Source organism: Acomys russatus, chromosome 16 (assembly GCF_903995435.1).
Source record: "Acomys russatus chromosome 16, mAcoRus1.1, whole genome shotgun sequence".
In the NCBI taxonomy this organism is placed as follows: domain Eukaryota; kingdom Metazoa; phylum Chordata; class Mammalia; order Rodentia; family Muridae; genus Acomys; species Acomys russatus.
This window is the reverse complement of record NC_067152.1, coordinates 816,916-838,814: the sequence shown is the minus strand read 5'-3', so window position 1 is coordinate 838,814 and position 21,899 is coordinate 816,916. Positions and strand designations below refer to the sequence as shown.

Below are 21,899 nucleotides of genomic sequence, written 5' to 3'. Positions count from 1 at the left end.
TCTACACTGTGTAGGCTGTTTATGTAACCTCAGGAAAGAACAAAATTAGAAGTTCAGAGGAGTTCAAAAATAAGAGCGGCACCCTGTTGTCCTGTGGCAAACACTGGCCTTAATGAGAAACAAGGCTCCCGGGCCTAGCTTTCTTTCATGAACTGTGGAAACTTAATTGGACTGCTTAGTGTTTTTTTTTTCCTTTACCCTTGCAGTGAGGCTGTCCGCCCAACCCGTTATATCTCATAAGGTGGATTTATGAATGAAATAACAGTCTGTGCGGAGACATTATAAATCTGCCCTGTGTGATAATGATTGCTTTATGGAATCCGTACCAAGCAACCTAGTGTTGCTAACATGTAACATTTCCTGTACTTTAACAGCCTTGCCTTTCTGGGTAATTGAGCATGAAATCAAGTAAGGGATTTGCTCAGTTATTTCTCCAAAGCTATGTAATCATCTTACTCTGGGTAAGTTCCCCTAACTAGACCCCCTTTAGACCCACATATTCTAGAAGAGATCTTTCATGCCAGTAAATGAGATTGTGTGTGTGCAGCTCATGTGATGTAGTTAAAATCTATGTAATATATCCATATTTGTTATTTTTGTATGTATTATGTTATAAGATATTTTCAGGCATTTGAAAGACAATTGCTGACAGTTGATCTTCATTTGATATTTAGACCAAATTCCAAAAAGAAAAAAAAAAAAGGCAACATAGAATTACCAAGAACTTTGTGAGAAAGAAGTTAAAGAGGTTTCTAAGTCACTGATTAAAAACAATTTTTATTTCAGTGTGTGTGTGTGTGTGTGTGTGTGTGTGTGTGTGTGTGTGTGTGTGTGTGTGTGTGTGTGTGTGTGTGTGTGTGTGTGTGTGTGGAGAGAGAGAGAGAGAGAGAGAGAGAGAGAGAGAGCGCACAGACACTCATGTGGGGTCAGAGGACAACTTTTAGTAGTTGGCTTTCTCCGCAGGATAGAACTCAGCAAGGTTTTTGCCTGCTGCACTCTACCCACTGTGCCACCCATGTGACTGGCCTCTTGTGCCTCTGACTGTGGAAAGGCATGCTGAAAAAAAAGGGTGCTGTTGAACCAGAGGTCTGAGCATCTGTCCTTGACTGATCACACAAGGAGACTCAAACACCTTCAGATCATGAAAAGTACCTTCTCGCTTCAGAAATGTTTTTAAATGTCAGTGGAAACATAAACACTGAATAAGCCACATTGATGTGTTTGGGAGGATTGGGCTTAGCGTGGTATTATTTTATAAACAATCATTCTGAAATGAAAGCAGAACTTTTATAGCAGGAGACGCCAACACAGTTGTACTTAGATCTGCTGACCATCCGAGGGAGTTAGACGTTAACAGCTGCATCTCTAGTTGATCCCTGCATATTTTAATCCAAATACGGCAAAGGGAGGAGCCACAGAAGGGAGTGTCCATAGAATTAACGGGCTGGGGAACAATTGTGAAGAACTCAAGAGAGTTCTGTGCTTTGCACTTCTCTAAACTTGGAAACTTTCCTGAGCAGTTAAGGCGTCCTTTGACCTCCTCTCTTCTGAATTGCAGAAATCAGACCAGACTACTTGGTGAAATGGCCTCTTGTGCTTCTGAAGAGCCTGTTAAAAGGGTGGCTATCTTTGGAGGGACTCATGGAAATGAACTGACAGGAGTGTTTCTAGTTACTCACTGGCTAAAGAATGGCGCTGAAATTCACAGAGAAGGGCTGGGAGTGAAACCGTTCATTGCCAACCCACAAGCAGTGAAGAAGTGCACCAGATATGTTGACTGTGACCTTAATCGTGCCTTTACCCTTGAAAATCTTAGGTAAGACTGTGTTCTATGTCCGTGAGAGCATATTTGGGTGGAAAGCAGTGGTCGGAGACCATGTAAATGCTCCTACAAAGTGGTGAGGTCCATACATCGAGTGTCTGTGGTGAAGACTATCACTTTCACTTTTAATCATGCTGTATTGTAAATTATGCAGCTACCCAAACTTGGCAACCACGTGATCCATTGTTTTTTTTTCCTAAAGCACCAGGCCTTTCTGGATCTTCTCTTATTTGTTGTATGTCATTCAGCATATGCCAACAAATAAGAAAGATCTTTATTTTTGACTCATGTGTCTTGAACGATGCAAATTTAATAATCCTCTGCATTAAATTTGTGTTTGGGCAACACATAAAAATAAAAATCTAAATTATTCTCAAAAGTATTGTGTGGCCATTATACTGGTAAATGTACTGTTTTGTAGGAACCTCACCACTGTACTTCCTTGCAGATGTGTTTATGATAAAGTTCCAGCTGAGGAAATTATGACATTTGGAGTAGTAATAGCTGAATGAAAGAGTAAGCATCGCTGCCCGCGTGTTAGGCCAGTCTGTGGTGGCGCACCTCTAATGGTGGCTTGTCTTCACTGAGGAAAATGAAAGCTGAAGACGTTTCCTCTGACCCTTATGAATTTGTGTTACAGCTGATTCATATAGTTTGTGTGGTCAGCATACTCTAGATTACTAATTACAAGTTATTTTTTGCCTTAGTCCATATCAAAATATTTGCTATTGTCTATATCTCTAAGTGTTTTCTTAGTTAGCATCCTTTTTTTTTTTTTTCATTTAACCTAAAAATATTATTAAATATCTGTCAGGTGTTGTGGATGTGCAAAGCTGTGTACACAGTAGTCTTTACCTCTGGTGGTTGGTAGGCTGCTAGCTAAGGTGTAAGGCACCCAGAGGGACACCAGTGGCTTCATGTGCTTGTTTCCTTGCTTTAATGCACTAGGTCATGTGAGGCTGCTTTTATGCATGTATCTGGACTCTTTTATTTTTTATTTTGAGATAAGGTCTTACTAGACTAACCAAGTTGGCCTTGAGCTCACGCTGAACATTTGTTCCTCCTGCCCAACACTGTCAAGTAGTTGGGAGTATAGGCCTGTCTAACAGGACTGGCTTGCTGTGCACTTGTGTGTTGATAAATACTAGGTTGAGTGCAGAGTTCCTGGGTCTAGTCTTACCACAGAACAAAGGAAATGTAAATAAAACAAAATTCTCCTTTGCAAAATATTTGTTTTCCAAGGGAATTACACAGAAGTGATATTTTGTGTACCAAAGCATTTTACTAGTATAATTTAAATTTCAGAAATGCTTTTATCTTCATGATTGAGATTATATCAGGACTATTAATGTTTATTTACCTAATATAGCTATTATCTACCTCATATATTAAAATTAAGATTTGTTGAAGAATAAATATTTTAACCCAGATGTTAACTTCTCCAAAGCCTGAAGTGGACCAACGTGAGTTTTTTTGCTAGGAACAACAATAACAGCTCCTCCGTGGCAGCTCCTCCGTGGCAGCGGCGCTCTCAGCTGGCTTCTCCTCTGCTTCGTAGTCTCAGCACTGCAGAGGCTACACCGCTCTGTCTCTTGGTGGCTATAAAAACTGAGATAAACAAACCAATGAGCCTCTCCTGTGCCCAATGAGCCTCTCCTGTGTCCTCTTCTAAGTTGCTGCCTTTTCCCATATCCCTCATCTTAGCAATGGTGCCTTTGCCTACAAGTCCCTTACAGAAGCAACTTTTGAGCCTTCTCTGTTCTCCAGCCCCCTTGTCTGGTGTGGTAAACCCTCCCACACAGTCTTCACAAGAGCAGCCAGGTCTTGCAGCACAGGTCTGTAATCTCAGCTACCCTTTAAGCCAAGGCAAGACAAGGCCATCCTGGGCAACTTGTCAAGACCCTGCCTTAAAATAAATAATTTAAAAAGTGGACTGAGGATGTGTCTCAGCTGGGAGAGTGCTTGCCTAGCGTGGACAGGCCCTGGGTTCTCTCTAGTACTGTAAAGACGTGGAGGAGCTCCACAAAGTGAGCCTTCCACTGTGGACAGATCGGATCGCCTCTTACAGTATCCACGTGCATCCAGGTTAAGCCAGGCATGCTCCCATGTGTTCTCCATGTGGTGACTACAGACTGCCCAAGCATAGAAATACTCTGCCGTTTCCCTGCTGGAAGTCCTCTTTAAATCTCCTGTCCAGACTAGATCTAAGCAGCCTTCTGTATTAGCAGGGTTAGAGCAGTGTGGCTGTGAGTGCCCCGCAATGTCTGCTCCGTTGGGACTCTTGCAGTGGTCACTGACCCAGGCTTGAGAATTCAGAGTGCCCACTGTCTTCCAAAACTTAAACTCTTGACTCTGAGCCTCTGGGTGGCAATGTCATCGTTTACCCAGATGGAACTAAACAGGATCTGGAGTGACCTCATGAGCTAATATGAGTCAATCAGGGGCTAACTGTGTAAATGCCTGTGGGTGAGTGTGCGTATGTTGTATTTCACATTAAAAACTGTATTTGATTACAAACAAAAACTCAAGAATGGCAATCTAAACAAATAAGGGTTTCTTGTTCATAAACAGTATGTCTAAATGTAGGTGGCCCAGAGCCACTACAGTAGCTCCCTGATGTCGCCGGTACCTTGGGCTTGTCTGCCTTCCCACTGTACTTCTCACATCGCTTTTTTCTTCCTTACATTTTCTGTTTGTTTGTTTGTTTGTTTGTTTGGGTTTTTTCCCTTCATAGTCACAAAACAGCTGGTACATCTTCTTGATTGCAGATATGATTTCCAGGCACTAAAACTCTGATACAAACCCTTTTAAAAAAAATAGCCAAGTAATAGAAATATATGGAATTCTATTTTAAAATGTATCATTGAAAGACATAACAGAGATTGTATAAATTGAAACCATTATTATGTACAGAACATCCTCATGGTTCTATTGCACATCAGACTGAGAGGCTGGACAAAGTACAGTACAGACGTAGGCAGTGGTGACATGCAGAAGAAGAGGAGAAGAAGGGCTGGAGAGATGGCTCAGAGGTTGAGAGCCTGACTGCTCTTCCAGAGGACCTGAGTTCAATTCCCAGCAACTGCATGGTGGCTCACAACCATATAATGTTATCTGATGCCCTCTTCTGGCCTGCAGGTGTACATGCAGGCAGAACTTTGTATACATAATAAATAAATATTTTTTAAAAGGAGAAGCAAGCAAAATAATAAAAACAATGAATAAAGTAGTAAAAAAAAATCTTCGTGAATTCTTGCATCTATAAAATGGTAAATTTTGTCCAGACAGCCTGGGGCCTGTAATTCTATCTGCTTAGGAGGCTGAGGCAAGAGGCAATTTTTCCTCCTTAGCTACAGAATAAATTCAAAGATAGCCTGAGAAAATTAGCAAGCCTGTCTCAAAATTTTTTTTAAAAGGAAAAGAAAAAAAGGAGCGCATGAGAAAAAAAGGAGAGCATGCTGAGACCGAAGTTCAGTGGCAGAGCTCTTACCCAGTTAGATGAGACTCAAGGTTCAATCTTCAGCACTTTTTTTAAAATGGTGTAACAACTGTAAGTGGTAAGGAAAGGATGGAGGGATCCCATTTGAGAGTATAGTGATCACTTATCAACACTTGTTACAAATGCAAGTAACTGAATGTAAGTTTGTGGCTTGTCCTTTGTAAACTGTGTCCCTGATTCACTAGTCCTTCCCAGTCTTCCATTTAAAATACCCAGTAAAGGCATGAGCACCTGAATTTGACCCCCTCTTTGCACAGGAACCATAGTGGTTGGGGTGACGGTCTTGCCCCATAATAAATAAGCAGTGCGCGGTAGCTACAAGGAAGTGCTTACAAAATTAAAGGATATATTTTATTCAAGGTTGAAGCCACATGGTAAATTCTGTTTGCAAAGCCCTACCTGAGACCAGCCACGTAAATAGACCTAACATTTTATGAGCACACCACTGCAGCCTTGGATCTGTGGAGAAGAGTATACTTTTTTCATTTACAAAGTTTCAGATAAGTTTTCATGTCCCTTGCAGTTTTTTTCTTTCTTTTTTGTATTTCGAGACAGGGTTCCTCTGTGCATAGCTTTGGCTGTCCTTCAGAGATCAACCTGCCTCTGCCTCCGCCTCCTGAGTGCTGGGATTAAAGGTGTGCACCGTTACGGCTCAGCCTCCCTCTTGGATTTTTACCACATAAGGTTTACACCTGGTTCTTTGCATACTGTTTGTGCACTGTTTCTGTTGTGTATTTATGTTATCACAGCCATAGATATTGTTAACCTCTTTCTTTCTGCTAAAACAGCAAAGAGATGTCTGAGGATTTGCCATATGAAGTGAGAAGGGCTCAAGAAATAAATCGCTTATTTGGTCCAAAAAACAGTGACGGTCCCTACGATGTTGTGTTTGACCTTCATAACACTACTTCTAACATGGGTTGCACTCTTCTTCTTGAAGATTCCAGGAATGACTTTTTGATCCAGATGTTTCACTATATTCAGGTACTCTCAATGTTATTATGTTATCTTAGGATTCTTACTTTTAAGTCATTGAAAGATGTCAGGAAAGCAGGACAAAGAAAAACAGACTATTTTCCATAGCCAGATGGGAAATGTACTGTACAAAGATACAGAGGCAATGGTAACAGAGAAAAGAAAGTAAAATAATAAACACACTGAGTAAAGTAATAAAACATCTGTGAATACTCGAATTTACAAAGTTAGAAATTTTGTCCAGATGTCCACCAAACATGCAGTATTTGGTAAAACCAAATAAAACTAATACCAAAATTTTAAACAATGCAGTTGAAGCGTCTCAATCGCAGAGCTTTAGAATAGAAATCATTCAATGTTGACTAAAGTCCTAGGATAAAGAGACGTGGTGTCCTAGTGTATTGCCCTTGGCCCCCTTTGGTTTCTGTGCACTGACACACTTCTGCTCTTCAGTGTATTTCACGAGTGCATCGAGACCTCAACCCTGGCAGCACCTGGCGGCCTCTGGAGATGCAGATGAATGTAGAACATGGCTTATCCTCAGCTTCAACATGAGGCTCAGAAATCTGCCGAATGATAATTTCCACCATCCAGTGTCTACAACTAGAAAAAAATTGCTAGAACAACAGCAAAATCTTAAATACTGAATTATATGCTAATTTCTATATAATAAATATTCTTCTTTCCTGGGAGCTGATAAGACTTAATAGAAAGACTTTGACACAGGTACCCAGGAAAACCTGAATTCAAATCCTGACTTTCTTATCCATTAACCTTGGACAAGATACTCATCTCCCAAAACTTTGCTTCCCTTACTTTATAAAATGGGCATAGTTAACACTTAACCTTCTGTGGATGCTAACTGCCTTCAATGAATTAGAGTAATTAAACCACTTAGCTTAAGATATAGCCAACGGCCCTTCGCCCTGGCTGGCAGCATGGAGGCCACAGGGTGCCTGGAGTTACTGTAAAAGATTCTAACCAGCAGGAGTTCATCAGAGCTCTGGCAGCCTTCCTCAAAAATCCCAGGAAGCTAAAAGTCCCCTAGTTAATGAACACAATCAAGCTGTCCATACATAAAAAGTTTTCCCCTGTGATGAAAGCTGGTTCTACGGCGAGCTGCTTCCACAGCACACCTGGACCTCCACAGCGGTGCTGGGGTTGGCTCCATGCCCAAGATCTGTGGAGGACAGCAGAGAAACAGTGTCAGGCCGAGGCACTTACTTCAGCACAGGCTCCAAAAGTGAGGCCCACTGGGTCCTCCATGGCCTGGAGGGGCCAAAAATGATGGAATGGGGCCAAGATGAGAGACACAATACCTTAGGAGCAGCGAGATCTCAATAGAGTTACCAGACAGATAGTAGCTACCCATAAGAAGGGTTAGAACAAAGGATGCTGGGTTAGTAAATTGCCTAGAGGCTAGTCCAGGTGTGGCGGCTAGTCCAGGTGTGGCGGCTAGTCCAGGTGTGGCGGCTAGTCCAGGTGTGGTGGCACAGACTGTTAATCCCAGAACTGAGGAGACAGAGGCAGAAGGATCTCTTTTGAGTAAGTTCAAGGCCAGCCAGGATTACATAATAAGACCCTGTCTCAGATTGAAATAAAGTAAACCTAGAGGCCTGGCTCAAATTCTCATAGAAATAAGCTAAAGTTGTATGGGGAATCACCCCATATTTGTAGAGATATGGACCACAAGTAGTAACAGAATTTAAGAATTAAGACCAATACTCTGCTAAACAGTCTAAACAAAGATGGAAGCAAAAGTAACCAAATGTGTTCAGTAGAAACATTTATTTCCTATTTTTTATTTGCATCCTGTGTACAGTTCACCCATATAATTTGCTTTATTGCCAAATAAAAATTAATTTTATTTGATGTTATATGTAATTCATTTGTATCTTTTCAAAGGTATAACATTGGGCTTTAGAGAAAATGTTTCATGAGGCTGTCTAGCTAATGTTTATTGTGAAATAAAGCATATTGAAGGGGCTGTTGGCTCAGTAGCAGCCAAGAGAACAACATTCTTTGCATACTAAGAAAGATGTTTTCAACTCTGTTCAGACTTCCTTGGCTCCGTTACCCTGCTACGTTTATCTCATTGAGCACCCTTCCCTCAAATATGCAACCACTCGCTCCATCGCCAAGTATCCTGTTGGTAAGTCATAATTCTTGGTGGCTCAAGTAAAGAAAATACAGATTAACATAAAGGACATGTCTACTACCTCACAACCATTAATCTTCTGTCAGGTCACCAGATTAACTGTGTGCAAGCCCTAGCCATACCTAATATCCTGAGTTTCTCTGAGCAGATCTCTGGATTTATTTGTATTATTTCCTTTGCTATAACACTGAGACTTTCAAGTTACTCTGACATTCTCCTCATTCCCAAAATTCAGTGTAATAGAACCTTCTGTGGATGCCCCTCTGAAGTCCTCATTGGTATTGCAGGAACGTGTATGTCTCTCAGAGAGCAATACTGTGCCGGGTTCTTAGCATGTAGCAGTGAACAAGACACACAGTCTTACCCCAGAGCTCAGTGTCTAATGAGAAGATGGGACTGTAACCAGACAATTACTCCGTAGTGGTAAACTGCTATAGAAGGGGTAACTCCATTCTGTTTCCTGGGAGAACTATTAGTATAACTATCTACAAATTACCTATCTACTATGCTATAAATAAAACTGCTAATACAACTCAAATCTATTTTGTCAGATCTCAGATGTTTTGACCAAAAGTAATTTAAAGGAGAGCTGACAAATAGTACAGAAAATGAATTTTTTTAAAAAATAACTCTCCCCGGGCATGGTGGCGCACGCCTTTAATCCCAGCACTTGGGAGGCAGAGGCAGGAGGATCGCTGTGAGTTCGAGGCCAGCCTGGACTACAAAGCGAGTCTAGGACAGCCAAGACCAAAGAAAAACAAAAAACAGGAAAAAAAGTAAAAAATAACTCTCACTATTCGAATAGTATTTTTGTTACATGGCTAAAGTAATTAATTTATAGTTAGAGAACTATATCCAAATACACGTATATAATATAGGCTAAATATCCAATATCAGGATATAGTTTAAATAAACCAAAGCTTTGGCCTGAGGATACAGCTCAGTGATAGAGTTCTTGCCTAGTCTAATACTTGAAAATAGATAGCTGGACCAACAGACAGACAAAATGTTAACCAGAGCCTAAATGGTACAATGTAAGGTTGTGGGTATAGCTCATGCATGAGACCTTTCATTCAACCTTCAGCATTGCACTAATACTAATAATAAAACAGACTAGACACCATGGTTCTCTTTGACACTGAATGGAAGGATAAGACTTCTGAAGTCTCAAGATCCATCATAGTCTATGATATTTATGGTCAGTGCATTTTTCTGAGTTAGAACAAATATCTGCTGGTATTTGGGTCCTTGCAAATGCAGCTAAATTTTAAAACATTCTAACCTGAGGGACTATAAGTGCTTTATAGGTTAGAAATGCTAGTGTGTTCTCCTTCTGGTTGTGATGCTTTATAGAGTATATTTATGATAAAATGGGTAAAAACCTGAAGATCAGAAAACAACTTTAATTCAATATGTTAGAGTCAGACTGTTGTCCCATACAAACTTATTTTAACTGCTGCTAATAATATAAGAACTCTTCTAATGCCAAGTTGCCTCAAGCCTAACAGAATCATTCTAGGTAAACTTAATCCCAAAGAGTGGTTTGTAGTTTGCTGCAGCCAACCTCACAATCAAACCCAAACATGTTCATTCATGCTCCGCCCCCAACACAGATAGGTAATGAGCCACAATCTCCTTACATTGTAGGCATAGTCTCATTTCAGATTCAGCATGTTTTGAACCATTATTTCTTCCTTTCAATACTGAGCGTGTCATGGTCATGTCCTATGGATTTGACTATTCTGCACTGATCAGAGAGATCTTGTGTCAAAGTTAATTTTTGGTTTGAAAAATATTCTCAGCTTAAGAAAATGGACTTCAATAACTGATTCTTCTGCATGAAGTGCCCACCTCTACCTCTCCGTAGCCCTCACTCCCACATAGATCCACCATATCTCACTTCCATCTCCCCAAAGACTATGCAGAACACTTTGTCCTGCAGGTAACCTGAACATTATAATTAAAATTCTATCATAGCATCTTATCTTGTTAGCTCTCAGAAGTTTAACAAAGAGGAATTGAGGCACTGTCAAATAACATAATCAAATGAAAATTTTAAAAGCAACTCTGATTCTTTAAATACATATTAAATAAAAATATATTAAATAATAATATAAATTATAGCAGTCGACATCATGAGGGAGCAGTTTTCTTTTATTTTTCTGTTCCACAATCTTGAATGTGTCTTAACTGTGGTCATAAGATATCCACTGTAGTTCTAAATATCATATAACAGTAGTTCAGTAAATAGAGTCTCAGGTCTCCCCTACACATCCTTTATTTTGGGCCATTGAGTCCCTAGAATGCTGGGATTACTATAAATGGCTTAAGCTATTCAACACTTATTCTTGAGCTGAAAACAAAGTATTTTTACCTTGAACTATGGATAACCAACCAAAATTTTGATTCTGTTAGAATGAAGAAACATGAATTTGAGGTGGACAGTTTCTCCTACAATACACAGACATATCCAGAAACATATTTGGCCTAGTTGTACAAATTATTTATGCATAGACAAATCCCTTACCAAGAACTATGATATGATATATGTAAAGAAATGTCTGTTTGTACATACAAGAAAACTAAGCACAACAAAAATTTTACATAAAGATAATAACTATATATATATATATATATAGTAAGAGATGGGCACAGTGTTGCACACCTGTAATCCCAGCACTTGGGAGGCAGAGGCAGGTGGAAAACTATGAATTCGAGGCCAGCCTGGTCTATAAAATGAGTCCAAGACAGCCAAGGCTACACAGAAAATGTCTTGAAAAACCAAAAAAAAGTATGTGTGTGTGTGTATATGTATAATTGATTAGGAAATAGTAGAAATGGGTGAAAATAAGATGAGTGTAAAGGAATTTATGAGTTGAGTAGAGTGGAATGAGGGTATGCAGTACTACATACACACCACAAATAGTTTAAAGAACGGAGAGGGGGGTAACTGACGGGTGATTCCGTGGGAAGTTGGACAGAAGAAGGGGCTAGGTACATGGTTAGAGAAAAAGTGTTTTGTAGGGGTAAAGATGGATGCCAAAGCAGCCACTGGGAAGACATGATAGTACAAGCACAGTTTTATTGGGGATAGAAGAAGGGTGAAAAACTCTCCAGAAAACCCAGAGAGGAGACATTACACCTCCTGTTTGGATACTGTCTGAAGTCACAGATGAAAGAAAAAAGAAAGAAAATGAAGAACGTTGCATCATCTTACCAGTAAGATCTAGTTATATTGTTATAATAAAGACAAGAATGCTGCTCAAAAGCCATATGACTAAGCCCAGTGCTCTTAGCTAGACTTCTGGCTACACAGACAAGCTTCTTCCTGCTAAAGTAACCGCAAAGTCTATGACAGCCCCTCTCTGCAGCCACCTATTCCTTGTCAGCCTCACTTGCACTACATCTTTTACTAGGCAGTAGGTGTTTAATGCTCTGACAATACCGAAGGGAAAAGGTGACCCTGAGTTCTTACATCAGCACAGCTCTGTGGACCTCCATGTTCTGTATTACTCTAACATTATCTCTATTATTTTCCATGATATTAAACAGTCATAACACGGGGATTCTAGACCTTTATATTTTAAATACTTAATTTTTCAACATATTCTGCTACATATGTTTGTAAAAAGTAATGTGTCTCCTCTGTACACAGGTATAGAAGTTGGTCCTCAGCCTCAAGGTGTTCTGAGAGCTGATATTTTGGACCAGATGAGAAAAATGATTAAACATGCTCTTGATTTTATACACCATTTTAACGAAGGTGAGTGGTGGGTGGCAGTTGTTTCCTTGTGTTTACAAACATGGCTTAGCCATGAGGGGCTGTCTCTGTGTAAAACTTAACCACTTAATCTCCAACAATAAAAAAAATGGAAATGACCCAAATATTCAACAGCTGTGGAAAACTAAACTAAAATTGGACAAGTCTTCAAAAACATTGATTAAAAAAAAAAAAGCAAGCTGTTAATTTTGAAAAAGTAAGGTGGCTCAGTGGGTACTGATACTTGGTCTTCAGGATAAGTTTGAGTCCTTAACAGCTACATATAAAGCTAGGCACAGCTGCACAAGTCTGTAACCTCAGCATTGTGAGACAGAGACCAGGGAATCCCGAGATCTCACTGGCCAGCTGGCCTACCCAAAACACCAAGCTCCCAGTTCCAGCTCTGTGAGAAAACCTGTCTCAAAGCAGTAGCAGTGGCAAGTGACAAAGGACAACACTCCACATCCTGCTATGCTTTTACATGCATGCATATAGGTACACACAGCCACACAATCACACACATGTAACACACACGCAAGAGGCAGACCAAAACATACAGTAAACAACTTGACTTTAAAAATAATAATAGTAAGCTAAGTGTGGTGGTGCATGCCTGTAATCTAAGTTCTGGAGAAGAGGAAGTAGGTGGTAAATGAATTCAAGACCAACCTGGGCTGCATACAGTGCAACCCTGTCTTTATAATAATTAGTTTATTTATAATCATTTGCCCAGTGTTTGTGTGCGCACATGTATATGCGTGTGATTGCACATGTGTGTGCTCGTATATATAGGAAACGCTGTAAGATAAAACACCCTAAGCTGTAACCACGATTGCTGAGGAGAGGGCGAGGGCAGGTTAACTTACAGTTACAGTCCTCAGGAATGCTGGGTTTATGTACTATGTCTGTAATTAACACCTGGATGGTGAGTGGCGAAGTGGTGGGTTAGTGGACCTTCTGTGCATCTGCTCACTTACTTCATAAATCTACAGCTGAACCAGGACGTACAGCAACTATAGGACAGTTTACTTTAAATTTAAAAACAAAACAAAGCTTTGAAAGTCTCAGACACATTCTTGGTATATACTTCCATTAGGCTGCACTGAGGAGCGCATAGCTGTGATGTTGTGGGTCATGTGCAGCTTGAGCCTGAGGCAGGTAGTGTCCCTGAGCCTCAGATGTGCACCTTGTGTAGCCACAAGAGCTTCTGTTCTTGGGAGTTCTTTGACCTTCAGAAAGTCATGAAAACCAAAACTCAGTTCTCACTACACTTGTCTAAGGACAGGTCTGTACTGTCCGGTGTAACTGGAGTTGGGAAGGTCAGAGCATATGTACAACAGGTCCTCAGATGCCAAGTGTGAAACCATAGAGTATTCAGAAATGATGCATCCAAGTGGAAAGCCGCAAATCTGGTGGATGACGTGGTGTCTTAGTCAATACTATATTACTATGAAGAGGTGCAGTGACCATGGCATATCTTACAAAAGAAAGCATTTCACTGAGGCTTTTGTTCAGAGGTTTAGTCCATTGTCATTATGGTGGGAATCATAGCCGCGCGCAGCCTGGTGTGATCACTGTGGTGAGAAGCATGGCGGCGTGCAGGCCGGTATGATCACTGTGGTGGGAAGTGTGGTGGTATGCAGGCTGGTGTGATCACTGTGGTGGGAAGCATGGCAGCGTGCAGGCCGGTATGATCGCTGTGGTGGGAAGCATGGTGGCGTGCAGGCCGGTATGATCAGCATGGTGGGAAACATGGCGGCGTGCAGACCGGTATGATCGCTGTGGTGGGAAGCATGGTGGCGTGTGGGCCGGTATGATCACTGTGGTGGGAAGCATGGCGGCATGCAGGCTGGTGTGATCACTGTGGTGGGAAGCATGGCGGCATGCAGGCCGGTATGATCACTGTGGTGGGAAGCATGGCGCCATGCAGGCTGGTGTGATCACTGTGGTGAGAAGCATGGCGGCGTGCAGGCCGGTATGATCACTGTGGTGGGAAGCATGGCGCCATGCAGGCTGGTGTGATCACTGTGGTGGGAAGCATGGCGGCATGCAGGCTGGTGTGATCACTGTGGTGGGAAGCATGGTGCCATGCAGAGCGGTATGATGCTGGAGAAGGAGCTGACAGTTCAGCATCCACATTGGCAGCAGCAAGAAGAGAGACAGACACTGGGCCTGGCCCACCTCCAGTGACACGTGTCTTCCAACAAAGCCACACCTCCTAATCCCTGTCAAGTAGCACCATTCCCTAGTGAGCAAGCATTCAAATATAGGAACGTCTGGGTGCCATTTCTATTCAAACCATCACACATGGTTTACAAATCACAGTCTGTATTCCCTATAATGTAGAGAATAGTTACAGAACACCCCTCTCTATCCCTGCATCATGCCAGGTTTTCTTTCCCTCTCCTTGAATCTTACTTGGCCACGTAATTTGTTTTTATACCCTTTAAGCTTGAAAAAGACCAGCATTCTGGAGCACGCTTTCATGCTGCTCTTGGGAACCCCTTGTGGCCATCATGTGACTCAGTCTGTGCTAATCTCCTAGATAAGGAAAGGGTGCAGGATGGAAACCTCAAGGTCCCCAGCTAACAGTCACACCAATCAAGCCACAGCCTATCGAATGGCAGGCATGAGAGAGGGGCTATCGCAGATCACCAAGCAGCCAGAGGGGCCTGCCAGCTCAAATGGCATGTGTCACCAAGACCATCAGAAATCCCCCAAACCCAGTCTGAACCAGATGGGCTGCCCACCAACCTGCAGAATCACAAACTCAATATAGAGGTAGATGCTTTAAGCTGATAAGTTCTGGGCTAGTGTGTGACACCACAAAAGCCAGCTAGAAGTGACAACAGATCTCCCCACTCCAGTTCCTCTCTAAGAAAAGAAAGAATTCCCTCTGGGCTCCAACCCCAGCACAGTCTAAGCCCTCCATCAGGCATGGGTTCCAATGTTTGCTTAAAGAATACATCCTATATCAGTGAATTACTCTTCCTAATATTGGCACCGGGTTGTTCAATTTTGCATCATCTTTGGGGGTTGAGCTCCACTGTCAGCCAGACTACCTGCATCCCAAGGCTTCCCCCTCAGGAGCTGTCACATGTGCACTGTCCTCGGTTAAGGCAAATAACCATCATGCTGAGGCCAGATAGCTTACTGGACGTCTTAGTGAGGAAACAGTCACTGAAGGTCAGAAGGAGGAGCTCTACCGCAAGCTCGTCTAAACTTTCAGTGACAGGTAGTGAACTTGAGCCTGCAGAGCACCAAGGTGTTGCTCAAGAGCACACAGCTAAATGGTCACAGCCTATCAAGTCTCATCTCAGCAGCCTGCTTATTCTTTCTCTGAGTGCCACCAGGCCTCCCCACCACGGGGAAGTGGTCAATACAGGGCACCAGAGATCATGTCCGAGTCAGTCCCCACTCTCCTCTCAACTGTGGAGAATGTCTTGTCCATTGGCTAGATCTGAGAAGGCATTCTATGTTTATTGCAAGTATTGCCCTTGGATGGTGCAGAAGTTTGAGCAGACCTCCCTCAGTCACAGACATAGGACAGGGGAATAGGGTGAAAGAGGGATGGAGGGAGGAACGGGAGGATACAAGGGGTGGGATATCAATTGAGATGTAATCTGAATAAATGAATTAAATTTAAAACTTTTTAAAATTTTAAAGACGCACACAGGAGAAGACAGCCCAGTGGCCCTGACTCATGGTTCTAGCAAACACTTCTATTTCTACTTTGTCTATCATCGAGTTGTGGGAAATGTACTGATAGAAGTGCATCCTGGGTATGTTTGGCTGCTCAGCATTCATGAGCCTCCAGTGACTGACTTGCAGCACTCTTCACTTGTTGCTGTTTTTCCTTTCTTAAAGTATCAGCTTCCCTTTTTCTAGGAAATTACTTTTTAGCTGTAATGAGCACATCTCATGTCTCTCCATAGGAAAAGAATTTCCTCCCTGTGCTATTGAAGTCTATAAAATAATGGAGAAAGTTGATTATCCAAGAAATGAAACTGGAGACATAGCTGCTGTTATCCACCCTAATCTACAGGTAACATTTGTTTCTTTGAAATATTGAAAATAACATGATGTGGTGGTACATACCTTAGTCCCTGTACTCGGGAGACAGAGGCAGGTGGATCTCTGTGAGTTCGAGGCCAGCCTGGACTACAAAATGAGTCCAAGGCAAGACATCCAAGGCTACATAGAGAAACCCTGTCTAAAAAAAAAAAAAAAAGGAAGGAAGGAAAGAAGAAAAATAATGAAAACAACAGTATTTTATTTGGGGGTATAATTTGACTATTCATACAGCAGTTTGTGCACATAAGCTTATTCATTAGTATTTAAAGTATCATGTACCAGTCTGCTTTCTCTTACTATAATGAAATTACTAATACAAACAGCTAATAAAGAGGAAAGCTTTATTTCTGCTCACCATTCTGGAGGTTCCAGTCCAAGAGTAGCCACAGTTCTTTGAAACTGTGGCAGAAGCACATGATAAAGCAAACTGCACAAGCAAGGACATAAAGTGACTACAGGACGGGACCACAGCCCCCTCCAGATTCCTCAGTGACCCAAGGGCTTCTCACAAGGAGCCACTTCCTAAAGACCCACATCTTTTCCTAATAGTGCTCCAGGAACCAAGCTTCTAACACCGGCACTGTGGGAGACACTACCCATCCCAGACTGTGGCAGGGAGCCACCCAGACTGCCTCAGTACTCGCTACACATAGCATTGCTGGCTCTGGGGGGACATCCGAATGTGGCCCATATTCTCATGTGAGTGATAGTCTGGAAACGCTGAAGCCAGTGCGCTATCTAGAAATGATAATAACCTCAAAATGAGGGGAGAGAGGCATCCAAACAAGGCTTCTAGAATAGAAAAATCCTACCTATGTGCAATGAGTGAAGAAAATCATATACATTTTATTTGATGTTTTGTTTTGTTTTGTTTTGTTGTTTTTTGAGACAAGGTTTCTCACTGTAGCCCAGCCTGGATCAAAGTCATGATCCTCCTATCTCAGCCTCACAAAATTAGGATTAAAGTAGCGTGTCTCCACACCTCAATCTAGCTTTTAATTTCTGAGCCCTTATATTCTTTTCCCCCTTTCCTCGTTTTATCTCATTAATTTATTTAATCACTTTACAGCCTGATCAAAGCCTCCTCCCTCCTTTCCTTCCAATCCCACCTCACACCCTGTTCCCCCATCACCTTCTTAGAGGAGGGAGCATCCCCCCATGGGTACCAACCCTCCCTGGCACGTCAAGTCACAGCTGAGCCCTTATATTCTTATATTCTCATAGACATTGAGCATGGCATTGTGGTACAAGCTGGTAATCCCAACACTAGGGAAGCTGATGCAGCAAGATCACAGAGTTGACGCCAACCTAGGCTATATCACCGAAAGAGAGGAGATAGAGCCAGGCACAGTGATGCAATCCTGTGATCTCAGCACTTAAGGAAGCAGAGGCAGGTGGATCTCTGTGAGTTTGAGGCCAGGCTGGTCTACAAAGTGAGTCCAGGACAGCCAAGGCTACACAGAGAAACCCTGTCTCAAAAAACCAGAGAGAGAGAGACAGAGACAGAGAGAGACAAAGAGAGACAGGAGATAGGCGGGGAGGGAAAAGGGGTGACATAAAAGGAAAGGAAAAATCAGAACTGTCCCATAGATACACAGCTATGAGTCACAGATCTCCAACTAATAATCATTGCAGCTGGCATATAGTTGACACCCTCCCTAAACTTGTTTTTCTGGGACATTCTTGCCACAGTCCTATGACTCTCCTCAGAATCCCAGAGACACACCTTGCCTGGTTTAATCAGTAATGGGGGAGAGAAGGAGCTCCCAGAGGATTTAGGAGGCTGAAGTCTGCATAAGTCAATGGAAAGGCAGAGAAGAGAGGTCCAGACACTACAACACCCACTCGCCAGCATAGAACCACAGAGCCCAGAGGTGAAGAAGCCCGGGAAGACTTTTCAACCACTAATACACATTATCTACAGAACTTTTTTTTACTGAACTTTTTACTGAAAATAGATCCTTCTCTCACACAATAATCCCGACCGGTTTCCCCTCCCTCCACTGCTCCCCACCTTCCTCCTTCCCCAAAGTCACTCCCCCTCCATTTCCCTCCAGAAAGGAGAGCTTTCTGAAATCAGTGCCAAGAATCTCAGCTACTCTGACACTACTTTTTTTTTTCCTGAGACAGGGTTTCTCTGTGTATCCTTGGCTGTCCTGGACTCGCTTTGTAGACCAGGCTGGCCTTGAGCTCACAGCGATCTGCCTGCCTCTGCCTCCCGAGTGCTGGGATTAAAGGCGTGCGCCACCATGCCCGGCTTACTCTGACACCATTGGCTTCAGTATTCATGTTCGAAAATCACTGGTCCAGTTCAAATCGCTCCTTAATGATGCTAATAGCTACCAGGCCACCTCGAAAAGCACCCTGCCCACAAATTCACACCAATAGAGCACATCCTGCCTGGAGCTTCACGGAAGCTGTAGGAACCAAAAGGAGCCATGAGCGATGGTTTTAAAAGACAGAATGTGGTAAAGAGGAAGAAAGCCCTATAGCTGGCCAGCTGACAATGCCACACCGGCCTCAAACACAGGACTCTTCAAATATATTCCCATCAGTAATGTCCTTCGAAAATATAACAGCAATACTGGGGAGGCTGAGAAGACAGGCTGAGGGCAGTAACCAACTGCATCAGGGCCAGGTCCCAAAAGTCAGGGAAGATCACTACGGTTGCTATGCCATTAGGAATGGCTCAAGCCAGGTCCAATAGCACAAGCCTGTAATACCAGCTACACGGAGAGACTAAGGCAGGAGGAGCACAAGTTTAAAAGACCTTCTGTAGCCACAAGATGACGTCAGAGACAGTCTGAGCAAAAAAAATGGGACCTTATCTCAATGTAAAAGATAAAAAGGATTGAAGTATACCTCAGTGGTAGAGCTAGCGTGTCAGTTCTCAGTAGCCTGCACGCACACACACAGACACACACACACGCACACACACACGCACACAGTTTTCTACAAGAGAGATTGTTAGGTTCCTTATCTCAGGAAATACTTTTGAATAGATACTAAGCCTATTCCCCCTGAGATGGAAGATTCTAGCTTTGTGTTTCTGAGATAAAGCCAGCTCCTCTCACTGGTGCAAGAGGATGTCAGCCTCCCAGGTGACTCTGAAGTGCAAGCAGGGCTGAGAAGAAGCTATGGGCAGCTCTCCTCAATCTCTGCCAGTTGACTCACATGAAGACTGGTGTTCACTAGGTCTCAGCAAGGCGTGAAACTCTACTATTGTAACAGAGTCCCAGGCGATGCTGATGCTACTGGGAAAGGTTAGGAATGCAGAGGCCCAGGCCCTGCCCTGGCCAGGGAACCATGTTAGCCAACTGCCAGGACCTTGGCAAGCACAGAAACCTGAGATGTGCTAGGGCTCCTGTGGTGGGAAGCACTCGTGTCAGGAGGCTCACATGCTTCTCAGTGCATCCCCTTTGTATCTCTTTTTACTTTTTTTAAAGATTTATTTATTTTATTATTATGTATAGTGTTCTGCCTGCATGTACACCTGCAGGCCAGAAGAGGGCATCGGATCATATTATAGATGGCTGTGAGCCACCATGTGGTTGCTGGGAATTGAACTCAGGACCTCTGGAGGAGCAGTCAGTGCTCTTAACCGCTGAGCCATCTCTTCAGCCCTTGTGTCTCTTTTTAATAGAGAATTTTAAAAATAGAAAATGTTAGCTATCTACATCCTGACAGAAAATAAAAATAAATAAAAACAGGGGGGAAAGTCAAATGTAATGTATGTATTTTGATGTCTCCTGGAAGGATCAAGATTGGCAACCATTGCACCCTGGAGATCCCATGTTTGTGTCTCTTGATGGAAAGGTTATTCCACTGGATGGAGACTGTACCGTGTACCCGGTGTTTGTGAATGAAGCTGCGTATTATGAAAAAAAGGAAGCGTTCGCAAAGACAACTAAGCTGACACTCAACGCAAAAAGCATCCGCTCCACTTTGCACTAAAAATCCCTGCAAGCTCACAGTTATGGAGAGTCTTGCAAGCCACTAGGTCTCTGTAAGATCCCCAAGACCAGCACTGTGCCTTATTCTAGCTCTTTTCCTCAGCACCTGGCCCCATGCCTCAAGCAGTAAGCATCCAGGCCAGCTTCTGAAAGGAAAAAATAAATTAATGAATGTCTTTCTAATATATTTTGAATTAGCTATGCACAGTAGCTCACGCTGTGCAAAAGCTGTGCTTTTGGTTTCTGTATTGTTCTTTATGTATTACATTCTGGTAACTTAACATTGTTAACTTTCACATTCAGAACATAACATTGAAATACATGCTGCATACAATTTAGCATACAGTGAGACAGACCAAATGTATGTTTTCAAGCAATGCATAAGTGCTACAAAACTACAGACTTGATATTTTAAAGTTCTGGCATCTGAATTAACGACAGTATATTAAATGGCCGTTATAAACTAACAATGACCATGATATGTATAGGCAGTTTATATGTTTTGCAGATGGGATGTGAAAGGAAATGAGCATGGGTGTAATGGTGGTGCATGCATACATCAAGAAACACACCCCTTGAGAAGTTACTCATTGCTAGGCGTGGTGGCGCATGCCTGTGGTCTCAGTGCTCGGGGAGGCAGAGGCAAGCGGAATTCTGTGAGTTCAAGGCCAGCCTGATCTAGAAAGCAAGTCCAGGATAGGCATGACTACACAGAGAAACCCTGTCTTGGAAAAAAAAGGCTATTTACTGTTCTTGATGTGAAAAATTTTTTTAAAGAAATACATTGCTCCCAGCTGCCAACTGTCATTCTGAAAGAACACAGTCACCCTGAATCATAACCAACAGAGATCATAATCACCAGAGATGGTGAAGACCAGTAACAGAAGGCAGTACGCACTAGTGGAACTGTGGCCCAAACTATAATCACAAATGCTTTTAGTTCTTCCATGTCTCAAGTGGCAAAACCCTTCCCCTCTGATGCCTCCTTACAAGACACCTGCTGAGCCCTGCTCCTTCTTCTTCCTGTCCCTACAGGACCCTCACCTCCCTTCTGTCCTCTCTGAAGCCACAGAGGTCATGTAAGGAACATTTTTATCCTGGGATTTGGACCCCAAGGAACCCACATTTATGAATTCAATATATTTATAAAAAATACTAACATTAAAAAAAACCACTGACATTGATGCTAGAGAGCGGCTTAGTTGGTAAAGTGCCCACCATACAAGTATGAGGATCTAAGTTCAATCCCTACCACCCAAATAAGAAGCCAGGTACAGTGGAGTACAGCTGCAATCCCAGTATGAGGAGGTGGAGACAAGCAGGTCCCTGAGGCTTGCCAGCCAGCCAGTCTTGCCAAATCAATTAACTCAAAAATCAGAAAGACTATCTCAAAAAGTAAAGTGGAACATAATTGAGAAAGATAAATAGCATGGATTTTTGTCTTCACAAATGAACACACCCATACAAACATACACATCATCATCATCATAATAATAATAATAATAATAGGAATAATAAATTTGCTGGAATAGATACAGATGCAGATAGATGTACCAATTAATGTCAGTGATTCAGTGAGTGTCCAGTGTACACACACACAGATACTATTCATCCATGGAAAATTCCATTAATCTGTGTTCTTACTCAAGTTCCATATT

General features: G+C 42.4%; 1 protein-coding gene, 1 non-coding gene and 1 pseudogene across 2 annotated transcripts; all 3 read left to right on the top strand.

Moving 5' to 3' along the window:
- The first annotated feature begins 1,438 nt into the window (after positions 1 to 1,438).
- Aspa (aspartoacylase) lies at positions 1,439 to 20,483 on the top strand. Its single transcript, XM_051157922.1, has 6 exons — positions 1,439 to 1,816; positions 6,110 to 6,305; positions 8,355 to 8,448; positions 12,110 to 12,217; positions 16,150 to 16,259; positions 20,045 to 20,483. The coding sequence occupies exons 1-6, from the start codon at positions 1,584 to 1,586 to the stop codon at positions 20,240 to 20,242; spliced, it is 939 nt and encodes a 312-aa protein (XP_051013879.1). The 5' UTR covers positions 1,439 to 1,583; the 3' UTR covers positions 20,243 to 20,483.
- LOC127199830 (40S ribosomal protein S19-like) lies at positions 6,361 to 7,680 on the top strand (annotated as a pseudogene).
- LOC127200894 (small nucleolar RNA SNORA26) lies at positions 11,528 to 11,628 on the top strand. Its single transcript, XR_007832113.1, has one exon. It is a non-coding gene; the product is annotated as a small nucleolar RNA SNORA26 (small nucleolar RNA).
- Positions 20,484 to 21,899: the final 1,416 nt, after the last annotated feature.